Below are 23,866 nucleotides of genomic sequence, written 5' to 3'. Positions count from 1 at the left end.
TTAGTTTTAGGGTTAGGGTTAGGAGCTGGGGTTAAGGTTAAGGTTAGGTTTTTGGGTTAAGGTTAGGGTTAGGGTACGGGTTAGGTTTAGGGGTTAGGGAAAATATGATTTTAAATTGGGACTGAATTAAGTATCACCACAAGGTTAGTTATACAAGACTGTGTGTGTGTGTGTGTCTGTCTGTCCGTCTGTCCATGTGTGGTTGTAAATGTGAATGATATAATGATGACAACTTTATTCATACTGACATGACCTTAAGTTGAACTTTTAGATCTGTGTGATGTTCTACCACAGCAAGTGTCTGACTTCAGTCTGCTCAGTAGGAGGTAAATACAATCTGTTATGTCATCAAAGCTACAGTCTGAACTCGATATCAAGCCAAGCCATAGAACAGGGGTGGGCAACTAATACTTTTGAAGGCTGTGCAGTATGTGTAGGGACTTGATTAACACCAAGATCATATCAGATAGACTTCAGCATTCAACATTTGTCCAAGTCCCCAGGATGTCGGGAGATGCCTTCAATACCATCCACTAGGTGCAACGTGAGCACCTATTACCTATTATAAAATATAAACTACATTTGTTTCAAAACATCATTAGACATGTAAATAACGTTATCTGAAATAAAACCAAAATACTATTTTAGTAAATTATAGTAATTTGCATATTCTATCAAACAAAAATATAAATGTTTCCCTTAAAGGGAAATTTCACGGCTAGACACTATTTGGGGTGTTGAGCCTGCTGTCTGATCCACAATGTATGGAGTCATGTTTTGTAGAAATTATTGTGGCCTTTGTGTTTTGTCGATTGCACGATCATGCTAGCAGCGAGTAGATATGGTTGCCCTTGTTCATTGGACTTGCATTAGCATCGCTTCTGGTGAAACAATGGGAGTGTGAGGGCCTATGGCAGGATGCTTCAAAATGCATGCTAAAATCCTCAATGTTACTTCACACCAAATGTTATAACATCCCAAATACCATAACAAATTGCATATATAGAATATTGGAGGATATTATAGGAATTCTGGTATTTATGTAACATTTCCCGTATAATATTTATTTTTCTGAGTACACACACCAATACAGCACTATGTATACATTCAGAGGGTAACTGGTTTCTGTATTACAGTTCTACCAAGTATTCATACCACTGACATACTTTTATAAGCTGTTTTGAATGCAACTAAGCATATACAGTATGTTAGGTCATTTTTATTTACCTAGTTATAACCATAGGCGAGTACACAAGGTGCTCCATTGCTGCAGGTGATTTGGTCAAAATCACTGATACAGGTCCCCCTCCACCCTCTGAGGATATGTATAACTTAATATTATGTCTCCAGAGAAACCTGGATTCAAATTAATATTTTTTTGTAGGTTTGCCCTAGAATAACTACACACCAATACAGATCTTTGTGTAGATTCAGAGCGTATCAGAGTTCTGAATTGCAGTTCTATCAAGTATTTATACTAGTGACAGACTTTGTATATCATTGGCAGATTTGTATATGCACAAAAATAAGGTTATTTTGGTTTTGTACACAGTCATATGATACGTGGTATAGAAAAGTACAATCTTAGTTGAGTATATGGGGAGCTATATCTCTGTAGGTGATCAGTCTATCTGGTCAAAATCACTGATGCAGGTCCCCCTCCACCCTCTGGTGGTATGATAACTTGTTATTATGTCTCCAGAGAAACCTAGATTAAAATAAAGGTCCTATCTATCACGTTACTATAGGCGGAATTAGGTGTTTTTGGCTGAGGTCAAAATGACCCCATAGGACTTGAAGTTAATTTTGAAACAGAAACACTAAACCATGATTTAGTTAAAGGTCCAATGCAGCCGTTTTTTTCTCAATATTTCTGGGTAACAATGAAGTACCTTACTGTGGTTGTTTTCAATTAAAATGTTTAAAAATAAACAAAAATAGCTTCTTAGCAAAGAGCAATTTCTCAAGCAAGAATTTTGCTAGGACTGTCTGGGAGTGGTCTGAGTTGGGGAGGGGAAAACTGAACATCAGCTGTTATTGGGAGAGAGGTTTGGAACTCTCTTTCCTATTGGTCTATTAACTAATTTACCACCTGGTGATGTCACCAGGCAGGCCAAACCTCCATCCCACCAAAACAGGCTGAAATTTCAGGTGGTCTTTTCAAACAGCTCTTTCACTAAAAGGGCATAATCCTTTTTTTTCTCACTATTTCACAGTATTATTTAAACCTTATAGTGTGGAAATATATATAAAACACAGGAAAATTATGTTTTTGACTGCACAGGGCCTTTAAGAACAAACATTGAATATTGAAGTGAGACTGTGAGATCTTGTTGTGATTATACTAATATCGGTCTAGAGCCCACAACCATAATAAGGTGATGATTTGAGTTGAAGTGCAGGGCTGGAGCAAAAGCCTATACATATTGCGGCCCTCAAGGACACGAGTTGATCATCCCTTGTATACAGGCATATTATTAACGTGCATCTCAATTCAATAATTTGGCTTCCTCTTCTCCTTTCCTTCATTCGCAATGATTTGAAAACACGATAGATGAAAACAATTAGGTAGATTCCTACTGTGAATTTGCTTTCACCAATCCAGGTCTTTCACATCAGTGCATCTGAAGTTAAAGAGCCAAGAGGAAGCCGGCATAGACATCTGAGATGCAGAATTATTTTCACAGATGGCTTCCTCTCCTGCAAAGACTAGTTTCGAGCGCCATCTAGGGGTGATATAAATGGTTGCTTGAAAGTGCCCTCTACTGTATGTCAAGATTAAAGTTAACTATCTGTAAAGATATAACAGAGATGAATAGATCTTAATGGTTCATTACAATGAAAAATAATATATTGACAGGGGTCTCCATATTGACTGACTGCTTTATACTCTCACATGAAGTGTTTAGTGTGTGTGTCATGGGTTGGGCTTAATTTGTGTTGAAGGCAGTCAATTCAGGAAGTGATTTGAATTTAAGGTGGCACTCCAGTCTCCTTTTCACCTCAGTTAACACCGGATTGACTTAACAAAAGTCACATCTCAATAGGTGGTCCAGGTATGTCATGACATAGCACAAGTGGGGACGGGTGGGCCTTTCCTGTTTTGTTCTCTATTGCTCCTCTATTGTTCCTCAAGCAAGAGGGGAGGCCGATGACATCACAGATTCCCATCAGACCAACTCTTTGAATGCCCTACTCCTTGAAGTTTGCAGTATTTTTTTTACCCTTCAGTGTGTGTACAGTAAAGTATTTATACTTGGGATATCGCTTTTCAACAGTAAAAGTAAAAAAATCACTGGAGGACATCTTTAACATTCAGAAATTTAAAAACGTTGAAAATAAATAGCTTCTACTTTTCAGTTTATTGAGAAGTCAATGAAAATAATACATTTTTTTTCGATTATTGAATTGTAATTTGTAAGTTTACTTCCTGAATTGAGTGCCTTCAATTTGAATTGAGCCCAACCCTGGTATGTGTGCGTGCATGCGTGTGTTTGTGGGTGTATATGTGTGTGTGTGTGTGTATGTGCACAGCCGTAAGTCATAAGTCAATTGGATACCTTTTTAATTCAGCTCAGCAGGACAAGCCTGCGATTCTACTCTTTAGAAAGAAAACAGCTAGCCTCAACATTTAGTCAAAGGTAAATACTGTACTTAGTGTACTTACAGCTCATTCACAGCATAGTCAACCAAAACTCACACGTCAAAGAGAAAGGCCTATGTCAAGTATGAAAACAAGAATCTTTAAAACCAAATAGATAAGATACATTCAAATCAATGATTTACAAGAATATGCATTAGATACAGTACAACTCCTTTTCAAATAAGAAAAATAAGTTATTGTGCTTTTCCATTATGTATTATTACTGCACAGTTTTATGAACAAATTAGTATATATATTCATTCAGGAAGTAGCCTTTGACTTGAAGGTTCCTCAGTATGGCTGTTTGTTGGTTTGGGGGAAAACAATCAATACAATGCTAGCGCATTTCAGTAACAACTGAACCAAATTCTGTACTAATGTTTATAAGTGGTTTATAAACAGATTTTCAGTGTTACTAGCATTTGAAATGGAAATGCCTAAAATGCATGAGAGCAGCAAAGGCAAAAGAGTTATGAAAGAAAGCTATCTGAAGGCGACATTGTGATGTTCCTCATCATTGCACACAGGAAGTAACACTATACACATTTGAACAAATCATACAACATCACAGTATCAAATATATAAGGTATAAAATGAATTGACATGGTTTTTATGGCACTTGAAAACGTTTCCTTTTTGTTTCAGTGGTCACATGATATGTCATCCAAAAGTACAGTTCAGAATATTGGCACATATTGTATTGACACAGAGGGTTTGTAACTGTGGCTGCATCTCGAATAACACTATATTTCCCATTCAGTGGAATACATTTGACCACTATATGGACAATAGGGTGTGATTTGAAACATGACCTATTTGTCTGAGTGCTGTGATGTCATCATTGTGCTCCTCCAATGGTAACACAGACTTCTGGGGTTGAGTCACAAGTGTCTTTATATACAGGTCATTGCTGCTCAGGTTCACAACAGAACGGAACTAATTTTCTTTCTGAATATGACTGGAGCTGTGGCTCTGATGACTTGAGAATGGCATATCATATCTTCTTTCTTGTCTCCATATTGTCTCTCTCTTTCTCACTCTGCCTTTCTGTTTGTCTCTCTATCCTCCTGTCTTTCTTCTTATCTCTCCGTCTTTCTATCTATCCCACTCTCCATGTCCACTTAACGTAATGGCAAGTCTTTTATTAGACACTTTGATGGGTAGAATATATGGTGCCATTTGAGCTCTATGAAAATGACCATTAACATTGATGAGTAAGCGTCAGGACTGTTGTTTAAATCACAACAACAGTGACTGTCACACACACGCATAGTCAGTGCATCTGCGCATACAGACACAGGACGCACACACACACACACTGCCCAACCTAATCCTCTATCCTTCTCTCCACACGTCGCATCGGCTCTAGAATTATTGGCCATTAAAAAGTACATGGAGTGGAAGGGGTGGAGTGACGAAGTGAAGGAGTGGATGGGTGAAATGGCGTCATTAGAGAGAACGTCTGGCTGGCAGAAATAGTGCTGACATTCCACTCCAACTCTCCTCCTTTCCAGGAGCTCAGTAAGAGTGGGTTATAGTCCCATGGTCCTAGTTAGACAGGTTAGGAGCAGTACAGTACGGCCCCTCTCGCCTCACATACACTGGGACTCTATGGCCCCCTGACCATGCTACCATGGACAGGTCCCCTGCACGGTAGGTTTACTAAAACGGAGCTGTAAATCTCTGTGTGTGTGTGCGTGTGTGTTTGTGTCAGGAGGCTGCTGGAGGGCGAGCTATTAAATCTTCATTGCCGCTTCCTTTCGACACTCTTCATCAGGTATTCTCGTCACGTTCAGAGTCAGAGTCATAGTCAGAATGACCTCAGTGTTTTTCTGCACACTGAGGCTGAACAGTGTCTGTTTCATTCACCTCCAGTAAGATGCTTAAAAGTAATATCTTTATAATTCATGTTTCAGTGTCCTCCATTGTCTTTTTGTCAGAGAGTGCCACTCAGTCTGCACTGGAAGGTGGACAGAGTGCATTGTGTAGGAATGATGTCTCCTAGGTCTTGTCTTCTGACACATGACAGTGGCCATTTTGTTTGGTTAGTTCTTGTTTCCCTGTTTGACGCACAGGGGAGGCTGTCAGCAAGTGTCTGTCTCTGGGTCTCTTTGCATGTTGCTTCCTGCTTATGGTTCTGTCTCAGAATGTTTTTTTTGTAAGCAAACTCTTCCTTCCCCTCTCTCTTTCCCTCTTTCTCACCACTCTTAGCAGCCTGAGGGGAGAGGCAGCTCTGCAATGCAGACACAGCAACAACCTCAATTTCTCTGGCCAATCACAGCCAAGCAGGATCTGAGTGACAGCAGTAGAAACCAGTCACAGAAAGAACAGCCTCAGGAGTCCAACAGTGAGATACAGAGATATCAGGAGGACTGAATGACAATGAGGGACAGAGACAGAAAGAAAGAGAGAGAAAGAGATAGGGAGGGAGATAAAAGGTAGAACAGAGAGAAGGAGAGAGATGTAGAAAGAGACTGAAATGGTCTTAAGCAGTGACTGGGGTCCTTCTCTGCTTTTCATTCTGTTTCTCACTGCCCGCTGTGAGCCCTCTCATTGGAACTCTTCTTACTCAGCAGCTGGCTGAGATCCACCAGTTCCCCCAGCTCTCCTCTCCCCAGTTCCCCTCTCAGCTGAGCCCTGCCCGGCCCGGGGGTGTGGTGCTGAGCCACATACTGCTGGCCATTGGGGGTCGGCATGGAGGATGGAGGTAGGGGGACCATGCCCTGGCTGCTGAGGATGTAGCCTTCCTGGGGAGGCCAGCGGAGAGGCAGGGGCTCTCCAAACTCCATGTGGGCGCTGGGGGCTGACACCACCCTCCTCCTATTCGGGGAGTCCTGGGGGGTCATGGGGTACACATACTCCCCTGCCGACTTGCGAAGTGCCGACTTTGGGGTCCCACTCCTCCCCTTCTCCGCCCAGGGCTTGCTGAGGCACACGTAGTGCTGGCGAGGTGTCTCCCCTCCTCTTCCTCGCTCCTCACCCCCATGCCTCCCACCTCCTCCCCCCTGGAAGAGTCTGGTGGTTAGGTAGACAGCAGTGGAGGGGTGTGGGGGGCAAGGGAGAGGGCAGGGGGATGCCAGGCCCATGGTGCTCCCTCCCAGGTAGGTCTGGCTGTTATCCCACCCCCCTGATCCAGAATCGGACAGCCTGAGCCCACGTCTCTTCTGCTGGGGCGTGTGCTCTGGAGTAGGCAAGAACCCTGGGTCTAGCTCCCCTGACTTCACCCAGCCGTTGGGCATCACAAACAGGGTCTCCCCGCCCTGAGAACAAGGTCTATCCCCTCCTCCCTGACGGGTCACACTGAGGACCGATCCCCCCATCTCTCCTCCTGACGTCAGCATCCCCCTCTCCCGGCGCTGGATGCTGGACTGGCTGGTGTTGTTAGCGTGGCGACGGTTGCTGGGCTTGTGGGCCATGATCCAGCAGACGGCCAGGCCCGATAGCACCGCCCCGATGGTAAAGGCCGAGATTGCAGACGCCACCAGCAGGTTGAGGGAGACCAGACTCTCCGGCTCGATCAGCAGACTCTGCTGTATGACACCTGAAGGGGAGAGAGGAGATGAAAGGAATCATAAGGCTAATGGCAAGAGAGAATATAAAATCCACTTAACGTTACAGCATTAACAGGTTCTCACTCTGCATTCCTTCACTCTCCTCTACCTCTTTGTTTCCATTCTCCCTTATGACCCTCTCCATGCTTTTAATATTGTCACGTTTAGATCTAAACATGATTTGCTGGATCTCAAAGATTATATTCCTATATTGTATTATCCAAGAGCATAATCTTATTCTGTGTTACAGTGATCTATCATTACATTGTAAAATTGCTGAAGATAAGCATCTCCATTTCCTTTTTGGTGCTTTCTCCAGCACATCCTTGGGGTTCTGCTGGCTGGGCTGAAAGCTGCACTTGTCATCAGTAAGAAGGGAAAACACTAAAACAGATCAACTCTGGTCAGAGTTTCCATTCTGTGTTCAGGAAAGCTCTGGGCCGGCCAGTGAGTTTCTCCCTAAAATACATCATTTATTTCAGTAAATATTTCCACTGGCTTTATGCTTTCACCACTCTCTATGGAACTGGCTGACTGCAGTAAACTGGCCTATATCTGAGTTAGAAAGCAAAGGTTCTGGAACTAGAACAGGTCAGGTTCTAGAGAATGATATGCAGTGCATTTGGAAAGTATTCAGACCCATTGACTTCTTCCACATTTTGTTACGTTACAGCCTTATTCTACAATTCATTAAATTGTTTCCCCCCCCTCATTAATCTATACACAATACCCCATCATGACAAAGCAAAAACAGGTAAAATATGACATTTACATAAGTATTCAGACCCTTTACTCAGTACTTTGTTGAAGCACCTTTGGCAGCGATTACAGCCTTGGGTATGACGCTACAAGCTTGGCACACCTGTATTTGGGGAGTTTCTCCCATTCTTCTCTGCAGATCCTCCCAAGCTCTGTCAGGTTGGATGGGGAGCATCAATGCACAGCCATTTTCAGGTCTCTCCAGAGATGTTCGATCGGGTTCAAGTCCGGGCTCTGGCTGGGCCACTCAAGGACATTCAGAGACTTGTCCCGAAGCCACTCCTGCGTTGTCTTGGCTGTGTGCTTAGGGTCGTTCTCCTGTTGGAAGGTGAACCTTCGCCCCAGTCTGAGGTCCTGAGCGCTCTGGAGCAGGTTTTCATCAAGAATCTCTCTGTACTTTGCTCCGTTCATCTTTCCCTCGATCTTGACTAGTCTCCTAGTCCCTGCCACTAAAAAACATCCCCACAGCATGATGCTGCCACCACCATGCTTCACTGTAGGGATGGTGCCTCCAGACGTGACGCTTGGCATTCAGGCCAAAGAATTCAATCTTGGTTTCATCAGACCAGAGAATCTTGTTGTTTAGGTGCCTTTTGGCAAAGTGGGCTGTCATGTGCCTTTTACTGAGGAGTGGCTTCCGTCTGGCCACTCTAACATAAAGGCCTTATTGGTGGAGTGCTGCAGAGATGGTTTTCCTTCTGGAAGGTTCTCCCATCTCCACAGAGGAACTCTGGAGCTCTGTCAGAGTGACCATCGGGTTCTTGGTCACTTCCCTGACCAAGGCCCTTCTCCCCCGATTGCTCAGTTTGGCCTGGGGGGCCAGCTCTAGGAAGAGTCTTGGTGGTTCCAAACTTCTTCCTTTTAAGAATGATGGAGACCACTGTGTTTTTGGGGACCTTCAATGCTGCAGAAATGTTTTGGTACCCTTCCCCAGATCTGTGCCTCGACACAATCCTGTCTCGGAGCTCTATGGACAATTCCTTCGACCTCATGGCTTGGTTTTTACTCTGACATTCACTCTCAACTGTGGGACCTTATATAGACAGGTGTGTGCCTTTCCAAATCATGTCCAATCAATTGATTTTACCATAGGTGGACTCCAATCAAGTTGTAGAAACATCTCAAGGATGATCAATGGAAACAGGATGCACCTGAGCTCAATTTCGAGTCTCGTAGCAAAGGGTCTGAATACTTATGTAAATAAGGTATTTCAGTTTTTTATTTCTTAATACATTTGCAAAAATTCTAAAAACATGTTTTCGCTTTGTCATTATGGTGTATTGTGTGTAGATTGATTAGAAAAAAGTATATTTAATACATTTGAGAATAAGGCTGTAACGTAACAAAATGTGGAAAAAGGGAAGGGGTCTGAATACTTTCCTAATGCACTGTATAACAGATGAGATTGCAATGTTCTGGTAGAGGAACTAATTCATTGCAGGTTATAGATCTATGATAGATAGTTTAGATGATATTGTAATATTGTGGACTTATAGTTTAGAACAGATTGCAGGTTCTAGAACTACAATAAAATAGAGGAGATTGTAGTGTAGTGTTCTGGAATCAGAACACTCCCCAGATTATAGATTTGCAATAAAACAGATGAGATTGCAGTGTATAATTTGAGTTGGAACAGATTGCAGGTCCTGGAACAGTTTGCTGATGAGAAGGAGACATCCCGATTGACACCAAGACAGATTTGAGATGTGTTCTCTTATGCCCTGCCAGAATCTCAGCTTTGAGCACCACACAGCTTTGCATACTGAGTTTTGTCCTCATTTGTCTTCTGCACATGCTTTTCTGGCAAGCATTTGTCAAACTGTAGCAGACAGTCGTTGACAGCTGAACACTCAGAATATGTCTTAGTCCTGTGGGATTGTGGGGTTGTGAACCAGAAGGCTTTACTTCACTGATCAAGACATTCACTCCTCTGTCAACCAATCAAAATGAATTTATTGAAGCCAGCAACCAATTAAAAGCAGTCATGCTGGGAGGCTTCTGATGGACACTGATCTGAGGAGCGGGAAATCAAAGCCCTGACATTTCACACTAGCTAATCACGTTGCTGACAGACTAAAAAACATGACAATCTTCTGTCACCACTGTAAATGCAAGTACAATACACACATAAACATACAATATACAGTATATGAACTGTAGTATCATTGTGATGTTATGTACATTTGGGTTGTGATTGAGATTTTAATTGAGACCATGACAAATTTAAATTATACTTTGTAAAAACAATTGCATTGATATCTGTGTAGCAAACTCGTGTAATGCATGATTGAGCCGCTAGGCGGAGCATGTATTAAGGGAAAGAAAGAGCAGTTTGTACCCACAGAGCTACAGGGCTAAAGACATGGTACCTACCACCACAGTCTCCTAGATGGGAGAAGTTGCCATACTCAATGTCTTGCTGAAAAGGCAGCCTGCAATAGGACATAGACTATAGATTAACCGATTACACAGGACATCAACATCAATAGATAATAGATTAATACACAATTAACTGGTTAATCTGATCCTAGATCTGTGCCTATATGGGCAGCTGTCTCACCGTGTGCCTGGTCTGAGGAAGGAGCAGGTGCTGCCTCTGGTCCAGCCACAGTAGGGATCTCTGGAGGTCAGACAGCTCCTATACACACACATGGAGATCTGATCAGCCTGATGGAGATGGTGTGTGTTTGTTAGATTAGGGTAAGGGTTAAGGCTGGGATTAGGGTTACGGTTTAACCGGGATGTGGAAATAAAGCTATGGTTAGGGTTATGGTGGTGGTTGAGGCTAGGGTTAGGGTTAGGGTTGAACCGGGATGTGGACATGATGAAGCTAGGGTTAGGGTTAGGGTTATTTATGGCTAGGGTTAGGGTTGATCCGGGTTGTGAACATGAAGCTAGGGTTAGGGTTAGGGTTACTACTAGGGTTAAGGGTAGCCATAACCATAAACAAAACCATGTGTGTGTGTGTGTGTGTGTGTGTTTTGTGAATGTGTGTGTGTCTTACTCACTTCATGCAGCGTGAGTGTAGGTGGCAACGTGCTGTGGGCAGTCTGACCAGACAGGAAGGGAAGGCCAGCAGTAGAGTGTGACTGGGACGATCCAGGGACAGAGACAACAATTGTCTGGCCTGGACAGAGTCCTCTCCACACCTAGAGACAGAGAGAGAGAGAAAGGAAGAGAGAGAGAGCGAGAGGGTGTGTGTGTGTGTGTGGGGGGGGGGGGGGGGGGGGAGACATAGATGCATCTTTAGAGTATTTTCATTCATTTCTATTGTTACAGCAGAGAAATATAGGGATTCACATTAGGGTGATTGCTGCCTTTGCAAACAGACTAAAACAGTTAATCTCCACAATAATGAGCTGACAAAACACAGGACTGCAGTGAGCACATGGGATTGTGGCCAAACTCCCTTCCTGTACTCACTTCTCAGGGTTGAAGCCCTCCACCTCCTCCAGAAACACACTGCTGTGTGTGGGAGAGTTGTCTCCACTTGGGACGATGAGGAATTTGAGGACAGTCCCTCGCGTGGAGCCCAGAAACAACACCGTACGGTTTCTATGGGGACCAGCTTCTGTGTCCACCACCATGGCTGTCAACTGGTACCTAGGGAGAGGGATGGAGGGGGCGAGTAGAGGGAAAGGGAGGGGGGGAGAGAATGAGAGGGGAGAGGGAGCAAGGTATATGGTGAGCTCAATTTCAGGACACGTTGAGGGCAAACATTGATTTCAGAGTGAACAATCAGTGGTAACCATGTGTGTCCTTAGCCATACCTGCCCATAGTCTTGACTACCCAGGGTCTGTGCCCCACCAGGGGTATGGTCTCATCCATCAGGGGATGAGTCTTCACAAAGTTCAGCACCTCATCCGGCAGAGTTTTGGACGAGCTGAACGGAGACCCCTGCACCGCACAGCCACCCGGCCTACAGAGAGAGAACAGGGTCAAAATAAGGCATATTAATATGATTGAACATCGCATTACAATCCTACAAAACATAAATATGAGTTATTGTTGAAAGTACCTGGGTTTGGGCACAAGCTCATCAGATACAGGTGTCCAGATGGATTCTGGAGATTTCTGCTCCTTGAATCTTCCTTCAAACACCCTAGCCAACTGTTGCATGTCAAATACACAGACTGCAGACCCAGGGATACTGTCAGAGGTAGGGAGAGAGGGGGAGGGGAGGTGGGCCAGAAAGGATTAGATGTGGATCAGAAATATGATGTGTGCCTGTGTGTGTTCGTGTGTGTGCATGTGGGTCTTTCTATGAACTAGGGTACCAGTGAGGGTGTCCTATGCTGGACAACTTGTTACTACGGAAGTCCAGAGAGGACATATGAATAAAATAAATCCCTCGTTATGTCGAGATCAAAATTTATTTATCTCATGATCACTACATAATAAATGTTGTTTTGTCGACATCTCAAGATAATCAGAAGTACCACGCATCATCCATTCATTTGTTCAGATGCACGATAATGACCTCATCAAGGAGCCCTGTGGCTGCATTGCATGCAATGTTCTCATTGGGCATTTAAGCCCTGAACGATGCTTGACAGGCAGCTCTGTCTCTCAGGAAGCGCGCCGCCCCCAAGACCACAGCCAATCGCATGCAAGGAACAATGCAGCTAAGTTGGCTAGTATTGTGAGATAGTCCCCTGTAGCTCAGTTGGTAGAGCATGGTGCTTGCAACGCCAGGGTTGTGGGTTCGTTTCCCACGGGGGGCCAGTATGAAAAATGTATGCACTCACTAACTGTATGTTGGTCTGGATAAGAGCGTCTGCTAAATGACTAAAATGTAAATGTAATAGTTATTTGGAGCTCAGAAATTCAAGTACTGGAATTGGCCTAGTGTGAAAATCAGACATTTCCTCAATTTGGTACTCGAAAAGTCTGTAATTATTGTAGACAATTTATAAGTTATCCTGCTCCCTTATAATTATCTGTGATTTCATTTTTGATCCGTTTTTGTGAGAGATGTGGGCACTTTACTTCAATTGAACGGTGTTGTGCTACTCTGTTGCGGTAAAACCACATGCAGTTATTATGAGGATGACAACATCTAATGCTTGCTTCAACTTGGATTTTCATACAAATCCTTCTATTACAAAAGTAACCTGGTTTTTGGTCGCTTTCTCATTATAAAAACAGCGATGGTGAGATTCAAATGGTGAGATTAATGGTACCGCTATTCATGGCTTTATTATGTGTGCCTTAATCGGCCACATAGGCTACAGAAACATTTCCATGTATGTATCCAATTTATTTAGTCAGGCAATTCCACATTATTCTCACATATTTTAGAATGTAATAATAATTTGAATATCAATGCATTGGCAAGGCCTAAACAATTAATTATTCTTTAAGTTTTAATGGCCTACTTTTTTGGACACTTTTTGCATGCTTTTTTTTTGGGGGGTTCTATATTAAGCCCTATATGTACAATTATATAAATTATACAACTGAGGTCCTTAAAAATTACAATTAAGTGCTTGAAAAAGTCCCTTAAAGTCTTTGAATTTGACTTGCCAATATCTGTATGAACTCTGCTTAAAGGATGTCCTAGGCTTATGTTGTTGTATAGGTGGAGTTATGGGCCAATTTGCATATATTCCTCTAAGTACACATGTGGAACTTTAAATGTTGATCCCAATGTCACAGATTGGACCCATAATTTATAGAAAGATCCATACCTGCATTATGTGTATGCGCGCATATGTATGTGTGCGTGTACCTGTTGGGCGGGGTAGAAAACAGTCCCAGTATGACGTCCCTGCCATTCATGTTGAGTATGGGGCTGGTGGCGTGGAGCAGGTTGAAGTAGAAGTGGGAGTCTCCTGGGACAGAGCAGTTCAGTCTGGCCTTCAGGAACGATGTCCACTGTTTCTCCAACACCCTCTGAGACCCACCCAGGTCCCCCTTACACACCCGCGCCACACGAGACACCATCACCTGTACACACACACACACAGTATAAACAAGAAAACAATATAAACAAAATGTGATGTACAAATCGCCATTTCTGTGTGTGTGTGTGTGTGTGTGTGTGTGTGTGTGTGTGTGCATGCGTGCATGTGTGTGGGTGTGTGCGTGCGTGCGTGTGTATGTATGTTTGTGTGTACTGTGTACCTTCTCCAAGTGATGGAACTCCATTGCCATTTCTCTGAAGAAGAAGTAAATATGAGGTCCCCACTCCACTGCACTCACAAAGAAGGGCTCTGAGAGAGAGAAGAGAGAAATGCCATTACACGCATGCATATACCACCCCCCCACACACACACACAGAGCTCTATATTTATTGCCGATACACAATCTGACACCTCTCTGTAACAACATATGGCCACTTCTCTGGGGTCAGCCATTAAGCATTCATGTCCTGTTTAATTGATCATCAGTGACAAGCACATAGCAGTTATTTACTCATGTCTGTCTCTGACCTCTAGGGTTCCACGCTCGGTTTTACTCTGATGGGGATTTCATGCCCTTGATCCGTTGGTCTGGTCCTCTCTGATTTGACAGGACTGGATGAAAGCAATACATCTAACCTGGCACTAAGCTAGCCTATCGCTTTTATCTATCCACTCTTAGGATATAAGGATTTAGGTAGGAATGGAGACCACTTTAGAGTGTTTGGGTTAGCCCGCAGTGTTTATGTGATCTAAGGAGATATTGTCCTCCACCTGCGGAGAAGTGTTTGACCCATTCACTCGCATGCAAGTACGTCATTTCAGTGTACCTCTGAACCATTTGGAGTCGTGTTTGACGGTGCGGAGAGCAGGGCTGTCGCCTAGGCTACGATAGATCACAGCATCAATCGCCAGAAAGTCTGTTACAGTACCAGTGAAGAGACTGCCCTCTGAGAGAGAGAGAGAGAGAGAGAGAGAGAGAGAGAGAGAGAAAGAGACAGAAAGACAGAGAGAGAGAATAACAAAAACATGCACTGTATTAATCATGAACACAAGGGTAGTCCAGTCCCTTCACACAACTCCAGTCTCTAGATTGAGCCGTCGTCTGAGTGCTTTCCCCTGGACATTTACAGCCCTTGTGAAAAGTGCTATGTCATTACTTTCCAATATATTGAAAGAGAGTGAAAGTAAAAAAGAAAGAGAGAAACTCCCGTACCTGCAAACAGAGCCACGTTGGCGTGTCTGGGGTCATAAGGGCATCGAGCCATCCCATTGACCGTCTCTCCTACCATTTCCAGAGTGTCCCTCTGTAACACACACAATTGTACATAGGTACTGTATGAACACGAACACACATGCCAAAAAAGCTTCAATTAATTTAATTGAATAGACAGATACTCACAGTGTAGTTGGCACATAGAGGGTTGAAGGCGTTAGTTCCACACACAAACAGTCCTCCATGTTGGCTCAATAACACCTTGATGAAGTTACGACACTCCCCCTGAAGACAGAGACAATAGAGGATGAGAAATTATGTGAGAGTCAGAGAGGAGAGGAAGTGTGCGTGTGTGTATGTTTGGGTGTGTGCACAGTGGTGTCATCAGGCCTGGGCTTCCGTGACAAATATATATATACACTGAACAAAAATATAAACATGAAAGTGTTGGTCCCATGTTTCATGAGCTGAAATACAAAATACCAGAAATGTGTTTATATCCCTGTTAGTGAGCGTTTCTCCTTTGCCAAGATAATCCATCCTGTTGAGGAGTATATTTGTCTGTAATAAAGCTATTTTGTGGGGAAAAACTCATTCTGATTGGCTGGGCCTTGCTCCCCAGTGGATCTGGCTGCCAAGTGTGTGGGCCTATGCCCTCCCAGGTCCACTCATGGCTGCACCCCTGCCCAGTCATGTGAAATCCATAGATTAGGGCCTAATGAATTTATTTCAATTGACTGATTTCTTTATATGAACTGTAACTCAGTAAACTCTTTAATTGTTGATTGTTACGTTTATATTTCAGCATATTTCAGTCTGATATGAGTTTCTTAACCATGCATCTCTTGCGCTATACATTATTAAATACAAATAAAAGTTTTACTGACAAATGTTAGACAAAAGTAAACAAAACTGCAAGAAGCCCCTGGAGTGACTCGATGCATGCTGCGATTCGTCGAGATTTCACAACGCAGTGGACCGCTTACGTTCCTTAACCCCTCCCCCACCCCACAGCACCGGTTAGATGTCACTAGCTATGTTTCCATTAACTTGTCCAGTGATATTTTTGTTGTCATTTAGAAAGTTGGCATAGAAAATAGATGCAACTATCTATTTTTATATTGTGTCGATAAAAACAGCTGGACGTTATGACGTCACACCAACAACAAAAAAAACATTACGAAGAAAAAAAACTGTGATTGAAGTGAAACCATTACCCATTTAGGCAAATTGCGCATTAATAAATTGGCCACAGCCTGTTTGCCCTCCCACTTATCTGTTCTAGGTATCAGGTAGCCTGCAAAAGCCAGCATGGATAGAATGCAAGAATTGACTATTCTAATAATTGTCATGTGCCAACGTATCGCCATGGTCCGTGCCATGGTGAAATTTGCACGCCGTAGATCTGAAATAATAGGATGGTGAAACTTGCATCCAGCCAACCAGAAAAGCAAGGTGAAGCAATTCAGGCATTCTTGAAAATCAGGACAATCCTTGTCCTGCAAAGAAACATTAATTTATATATGACATTTTATTTTATTTTGCAAGCAGTAGGCCTAGGCATTTAAAATTAACCGAGTGGCACCACGCCCTACGGGCGGTAAATCATTGGATATGATTAATTTGATTCAATACAATTCAATCTTTAAATAAGCCATTTTCAACTTCCCGTCTGGTTATTTTGCTCACAGCTCACCGTCAATTGCTCACTGTCACCGTATGTTTAGGACTACATATTAGGCTATGGAATTCGTACAGAAAAATAATTTGTTTGCAAATGCAACTGGGGCCATGATATCACATGCCCCACATATTAGGCAATCATCATTTATTCGAAAAACATAGTTTCCATTCAGCCAGGTCACCCGTGATACAAGTCAGTACTCAACGTCCATCCATGTCTGAGGACATCGGGAGATGACGTGGAAACCGGCCACTAGGCAACAGTACGCGCTGTTATCTTTAAGCATCTGCCTCTGATTCCAAAGGTTGCAAGGTCGAATCCAGCGATAGAAAGTTGTTTTGAGATTTTTGTTTTAAGCCTACATTATCTCAAACCTTAACTCTTACCTTAACCATTCAGAGTGAATGCCGAACCTTAAGTTTTCGGAGTTAATGCCTAAACTTAACCTTAACCTTAGAAATTCAGAGTTAATGCCTGAACTTCATCTTAAACACTTCGAAATGTTACGTTTGTAACAACTTCAAAATGTTACGTTTGAGAAACATGGATGAACGTCTAATTCTGACGTGAGACTGTGAGAGCTAGTTGTTTCCATTATCATTTGCAGCAATAAGGAAAGTTAGACAAAATAAAAATCCACCCCTGTCAAATGGATACAATTTTTGTCCATCTTTAGAAAATGTGTCCTATGTCTGCCGTTTACATTACACATGTCGCAATTTTTTTTTTTTGCAACATTTATTTGGTCTAATAAACCTGGGTCAATGGAAACCTGCCTAATGTCATGATTCAGCAAAACGTCTGTCAGTCAGTCAGAGTCTGCAGCATACAGAGCAAACCCAGTAAACTTGGAACATTCCCAGAACATTAGCTAAGATTCCCATTAAGTTCTAGTTAGGGTTTTATCTAACATTAGTATGATAACTTCCCAAACATTTTTTTTTATATCCTTGGAGTGTTCTCCTAACATTCACTAAAATGTTGTGCACAACATCTGTAACAACCACCCCAGAACATTCCCGAAAAGTTCTCATTAGGTTTCCAGGTAATTCGCCTGATGCCAGAACGTTCCTATAACACATTTAATCTGTTATTAAAAAATTCCCAGAATGTTTCATTAGGTTGTGGGAACAGTCTGGTGAGATCATTGTGGGGACATCACAAAAGATATGTTCCCAAAAAATAAAAACTGTCCAGTTGTGTGGTTTCTTTTAGGGTACAAAAAATATTCAGAAGAACGTTCCCAGAACACATTTAGTATGTTCTTTAAAAGGTTCCCAGAATGTTTCATTAGGTTGTGGTAACAAGAGATATGTTCCCAAAACACAAAAACTGTCCAGTTGCGCTGACATTCAGATAATGTTTGTATCAGGGTTCACAAAACATTAATTTGGTGTTGCAAGAATGTTGACAAAACGGCCTTTCAGAGTTCTTTAAATGTTCTCAGAACATGTAATTAGGTTGTGGGAACAGTGTGGGTACATTTCAAAATATGCTCAGTTGTGATGACATTCATACAATGCTTAAGTTAGGTTGCTCAAGACATTACCTTCATGTTGTAAGAATGAAATGTCAATTTTTATGACGTTAGCTGTTTTAGATTTAACGTCATATTCCATTGATGTTCATGCAATTTCAAGAACATTTAGAAAATCTAATATTTAAGTATTACCTAATATTACCACAACATTCTCAGCATGCAAATTAAAGCAGATTGGAGTACATCCCCTTTATGTTTCTCTCCAGATTTAATGGCAATTCGCATTTGAGGACTGAATTGTAGGTAACATACAGACACATGGCAATTTCATTTCATTCATAGGACATTTGAACAGCCTTTAATCATACAAACAAAACCATATTCTTTAGACTTCATATGTTGACTTAATAGCTTGGTCTATTAACATGATAATCTGCCTAGATTGTCCCTATGCCCAAGAACACTAAGGTAACCTGTCAAAATGACTTCCGACCCTAGTACTCATGTCTGTAGCCATGAAGTGCTTTGAAAGGCTGGTCATGGCTCACATCAACACCATTATCCCAGAAACCCTAGACCCACTCCAATTTGCATACTGCCCCAACAGATCCACAGATTATGCAATCTCTATTGCACTCCACACTGCCCTTTCCCGCCTGGACAAAAGGAACACCTACGTGAGAATGCTATTCATTGACTACAGCTCAGCGTTCAACACCATAGTGCCCTCAAAGCTTATCACTAAGCTAAGGACCCTGGGACTAAACACCTCCCTCTGCAGCTGGATCCTAGACTTCCTGATGGGCCGCCCCCAGGTGGTAAGGGTAGGCAACAACACATCTGCCACGCTGATCCTCAACACGGGGGCCCCTCAGGGTTGCGTGTTTAGTCCCCTCCTGTACTCCCTGTTCACCCACGACTGCATGGCCAGGCACGACTCCAACACCATCATTAAGTTTGCCGACAACACAACAGTGGTAGGCCTGATCACCGACAACGATGAGACAGCCTATAGGGAGGAGGTCACAGACCTGACCGGTTGCATCACTGCCTGGTATGGCAACTGCTCGGCTTCCGACCGCAAGGCACTACAGAGGGTAGTGTGTACGGCCCAGTACATCACTGAGGCCAAGCTTCCTGCCTTTCAGGACCTCTATACCAGGCGGTGTCAGAGGAAGGCCCTAAAATTGTCCAAGACTCCAGCCACCCTAGTCATAGACTGTTCTCTCTGCTACCGCACGGCAGCGGTAGCAAAGGCTTCTTAACAGCTTCTACCCCCAAGCCATAAGACTCTAATCAAATGGCTACCCGGAGTATTTGCATTGTCAACCCCCTCACCCCCTCTTTTACGCTGCTGCTACTCTCTGTTTATCATCTATGCATAGTCACTTTAACTCTACCTACATGTACATATTACCTAAATTACCTCGAGTAACCTGTGCCCCCGCACATTGACTCTGTACCGGTACCCCCTGTATATAGCCTCGCTACTGTTATTTTACTGCTGCTCTTTAATTATTTTTTATTTAAAAAAATTATTAATTTATTTTTTACTTAACACTTATTTTTCTTAAAACAGCATTGTTGGTTAAGGGCTTGTAAGTAAGCATTTCACTGTAAGGTCTACACCTGTTGTATTCGGCGCATGTGACAAATACAATTTGATTTGATTTGATTTGAGGTACAATTATCACTTACCTGATTGGTTAATTCTGTGAACGTGCGGCCTCGAACATGCCCCTGTGTTATACTACCATGCTTTAGATTAGTAAAGTTTCCCAACGTAGCTCCTCTCTCCTGTCCAGTTCTTATTAGGTGATAAAACTTTAAATATTACAAATGGCGACGATGGATTCAAAATACCAAACGTGTGGATTGTAAATGGAGCAGCCGTGCACTTGGCAGGAAGAAAATATAGAAGGAACGGATATTTCATGGACCGAGGCACGTGAGCTAGCTACCGCCGAGGATATTAGACCATAAAACAGTAACAACCGAGAAATGGCTACTATGCAAGTCAGACGAGTGGACAAGTACAAAGAATCGCAGGAGGATTTTGAAAGTTATCTTTAAAGTTTGGAGCTATGGATGTTTGCAAATGACATTAAAGACAACAAGAAGGTCAGTGTGTTTCTTTGTGTGATCGCTATGCAGCACAAGATGCTAGCAGAGAAGGAGCTAACATTCAGAACTATTTTTTTTATTTTTTATTTAACCTTTATTTAACTAGGCAAGTCAGTTAAGAACAAATTCTTATTTACAATGACGGCCTACCAAAAGGCAAAAGGCCTCCTGCGGGGACTGGGGTTGGAATAAAAAAAAAAATATATATAAATATAGGACCAAACGCACATCACAACAAGAGAGACAACACAACACTACATAAAGAGAGACCTAAGACAACAACATAGCATGGCAGCAACACACAACAACACAGCAAGATAGCAACCCAACATGAAAACAACATGGTAGAAACACAACATGGTAGCAGCACAAGACATGGTACAAACATTATTGGGCACAGACAACAGCCCAAAGGGCAAGAAGGTAGAGACAACAATACATCACGCAAAGCAGCCACAACTGTCAGTAAGAGTGTCCATGATTGAGTCTTTGAATGAGGAGATGGAGATAAAACTGTCCAGTTTAAGTGTTTTGCAGCTCATTCCAGTTGCTAGCTACATCGAACTGGAAAGAGGAGCGACCCAGGGATGTGTGTGCTTTGGGGACCTTTAACAGAAAGTGACTGGCAGAACGGGTGTTGTATGTGGAGGATGAGGGCTGCAGTAGGTATCTCAGATAGGGGGGAGTGAGGCCTAAGAGGTTTTTGTAAATAAGCATCAACCAGTGGGTCTTGCGACGGGTATACAGAGATGACCAGTTTACAGAGGAATATAGAGTGCAGTGATGTGTCCTATAAGGAGCATTGGTGGCAAATCTGATGGCTGAATGGTAAAGAACATCTAGCCGCTCGAGAGCACCCTTACCTGCCAATCTATAAAGTAAGTCTCCGTAATCTAGCATGGGTAGGATGGTCATCTGAATCAGGGTTAGTTTGGCAGCTGGGGTGAAAGAGGAACGATTACAATAGAGGAAACCAAGTCTAGTTTTAACCTTAGCCTGCAGCTTTGATATGTGCTGAGAGAAAGACAGTGGACCGTCTAGCCAAACTCCCAAGTACTTGTATGAGGTGACTACCTCAAGCTCTAAACCCTCAGAGGTAGTAATCACACCGGTGGGGAGAGGGGCATTCTTCTTACCAAACCACATGACCTTTGTTTTGGAGGTGTTCAGAACAAGGTTAAGAAATTAGGATCAGCTTGATCTCTCCTTTAAATAAAGGACACACCGTGGCTGCCTTCCAAGCAATGGGAACCTCCCCAGAGAGGAGAGACAGGTTAAAAAGGTCAGAGACAGGCTTGGTGATGATAGGGGCTGCAACCTTAAAGAAGAAAGGGTCTAAACCATCTGACCCAGATCGTTTTTTGGTGTCAAGTTTAAGGAGCTCCTTTAGCACCTCAGACTCCGTGACCGCCTGCAGGGAGAAACTTTGTAGCGGGGCAGGGGAAAAAGAGGGAGACGCATCGGGGCTAGTCCCATTAGAAGGACTGGGAGATGAGGAAATGTTGGACGGGCAAGGAGGCATGGCTGAGTCAAATAGGAGTCCTGACTTAATGAAGTGGCATGTGAGATGGCATTGTCAATGGAGTTAGCTTCCAATAACATCAGGGAGTTTTCAGGGAAAGCAAAAGAGGCTCAATCGGTAAATGCAGTGAATAAAAATGCTAAAACATTTCCCAGGACAGGAAAAGGACAGTTAAAGTGCAGCAATGACAATTGATAGAAACAGTATTAAAGAATGACACAAGACAAGAGAATGCTGGTCAGTAACCATACTACAGGTGCAGAGGAAATCATTCTGCTCATGATTGCAGATTCAAAAATGAGAAATGCCATGTCTGTTCTAAAGTTGGACACATAGGCCCGTGCATGTAGGAACCGCAGAGCAGGACAGACACAGTATGTTGATACTGCTGAGAGCAATGACAAGAGTAAGGAGGATGATTCAGGGCTGTTTGGGGTGTATATAGTTTACACTACCTCCAATGGGAAAAAGGTCATTACAATGAATGTCACTTTGGATGGAAAGGACTTGGATATGCAGTTAGACACAGGGGCTGCTGTCTCTCTGGTCTCGTAAGTGTGTTACCATGATGCTCTGTCTCACCCGCCGTTAAAGAAAACACAGTTACAGCTGACTACCTACTCAGGTGAGAAAATTCCTTTGCTAGGGTATGTTAAAGTGCCAGTGCAGTACAAAAAAAAAGTGACTTTGCCATTGGTCATTGTTAAAGGAGACAGACCTGCACTGATGGGCCATAACTGGCTAGAGAAAATACAGTTGAACTGGCAGGACATCTTTTCAGTGGAAAAGGCTGTGACAGACACAGACCCGGCAGTCAAAGCTGTACTACAGCGCCTCCAGGTGGTGTTTTCAGAAGGGCCAAATTTCATAAAAGATTTCATAGCAAAGATCAGGACACGCCCCGACGCTCAGCCCATTTTCCAGAAGGCAAGACCAGTGCCATACGCATTGAAGGAAGCGGTGGACAAAGAGTTGGATAGGCTCGAGGAGACAAAGACTGGGCCGCGCCAATAGTCATCGTTCCAAAGAGTGACAAATCCATTCGGATATGTGGCGATTATAAGGTCACCATCAACCAGAGAGTGGAAGAGGATACTTACCAAACACTGAAGACTTATTCGCTACACTAGCTGGATGGACATCATTCAGCAAGTTAGATCTCTCGCACGCCTACCAGCAGCTCCAGTTGGACACAGATTCTGAGAAATATCTGACAATCAACACTCACCATGGGCTGTACAGGTATCAATGCCTCAGCTACAGTGTCTCAAGTGCTCCTTCAATCTTTCAGTCGGTCATGGAAAAGATCCTATAGGGAATCAAACATGTCACCTGTTTTAAGGATTACACCCTCATCACAGCTGATTCTAAGGAGGAACATCTGAAAAAGCTGGATGAAGTGCTCAAATGTCTGGAGAGGCAAGTTTTTACAAAGCAGCATGGAATACTTTGGTCATCAGATTGACAAGGAAGGACTGCATCCCACAGACGAAAAAGTTGGAGCCATCGTCAAAGCACCCAAGCCAACCAACGTAAGAACTGAAGTCATTCCTAGGCCTGCTAAACCATTATGGAAGATTCCTATCGAACCTGTCAACCTTGCTCCAGACGTTGCACAACCTGCTGAGAATAGAAGAACCATGGAGTTGGACTTCCGCATGTGACGCAGCATTTGAGAAAAGCAAACAGCTGCTTCTACAGAGTAATGTCCTGGTGCATTACAACACCCAAATGACCCCTGAAGCTTGCCTGCGACGCATCACCATATGGTGTGGACGCCGTGATCTCCCACATCATGGACAATGGAGAAGAAAAACCCATTGTCTTTGCTTCACGGACGCTATCAGACGCAGAAAAGAATTACGCCCTGATTGAAAAAGAGGCCATGTCAATCATCTTTGGAGTAAAGAAGTTCCATAAGAAAGTTCACGTTAATCACAGATCACAAGCCTTTGCTGGCTATCTTGCTGGATATCTGCAGTT

The 23,866-nt window shown here is 43.1% G+C and overlaps 1 protein-coding gene across 1 annotated transcript in view; it reads right to left on the bottom strand.

Annotated features, from left to right (window-relative positions):
• Positions 1–3,548: 3,548 nt before the first annotated feature.
• The window catches only part of LOC121581187 (semaphorin-6B), a 70,056-nt gene continuing 49,738 nt past the window's right edge, over positions 3,549–23,866 (bottom strand). Inside the window, exons 6-17 of the mRNA XM_041896633.2 lie at positions 15,260–15,358; positions 15,074–15,164; positions 14,688–14,807; positions 14,081–14,169; positions 13,686–13,903; positions 11,973–12,104; positions 11,724–11,873; positions 11,377–11,556; positions 10,962–11,102; positions 10,514–10,591; positions 10,327–10,385; positions 3,549–7,184 (exon numbers count right to left, since the gene is read on the bottom strand). Of these exons, the coding sequence (XP_041752567.1) occupies positions 6,172–7,184; positions 10,327–10,385; positions 10,514–10,591; positions 10,962–11,102; positions 11,377–11,556; positions 11,724–11,873; positions 11,973–12,104; positions 13,686–13,903; positions 14,081–14,169; positions 14,688–14,807; positions 15,074–15,164; positions 15,260–15,358 (2,370 nt within the window). The 3' untranslated portion in view covers positions 3,549–6,171. The remainder of the gene's footprint in view (positions 7,185–10,326; positions 10,386–10,513; positions 10,592–10,961; positions 11,103–11,376; positions 11,557–11,723; positions 11,874–11,972; positions 12,105–13,685; positions 13,904–14,080; positions 14,170–14,687; positions 14,808–15,073; positions 15,165–15,259; positions 15,359–23,866) is intronic.

Source organism: Coregonus clupeaformis, chromosome 14 (genome assembly GCF_020615455.1).
Source record: "Coregonus clupeaformis isolate EN_2021a chromosome 14, ASM2061545v1, whole genome shotgun sequence".
Taxonomy (NCBI): domain Eukaryota; kingdom Metazoa; phylum Chordata; class Actinopteri; order Salmoniformes; family Salmonidae; genus Coregonus; species Coregonus clupeaformis.
The sequence above is the reverse complement of the archived record's forward strand: the minus strand, read 5'-3'. Positions and strand labels throughout refer to the sequence as shown.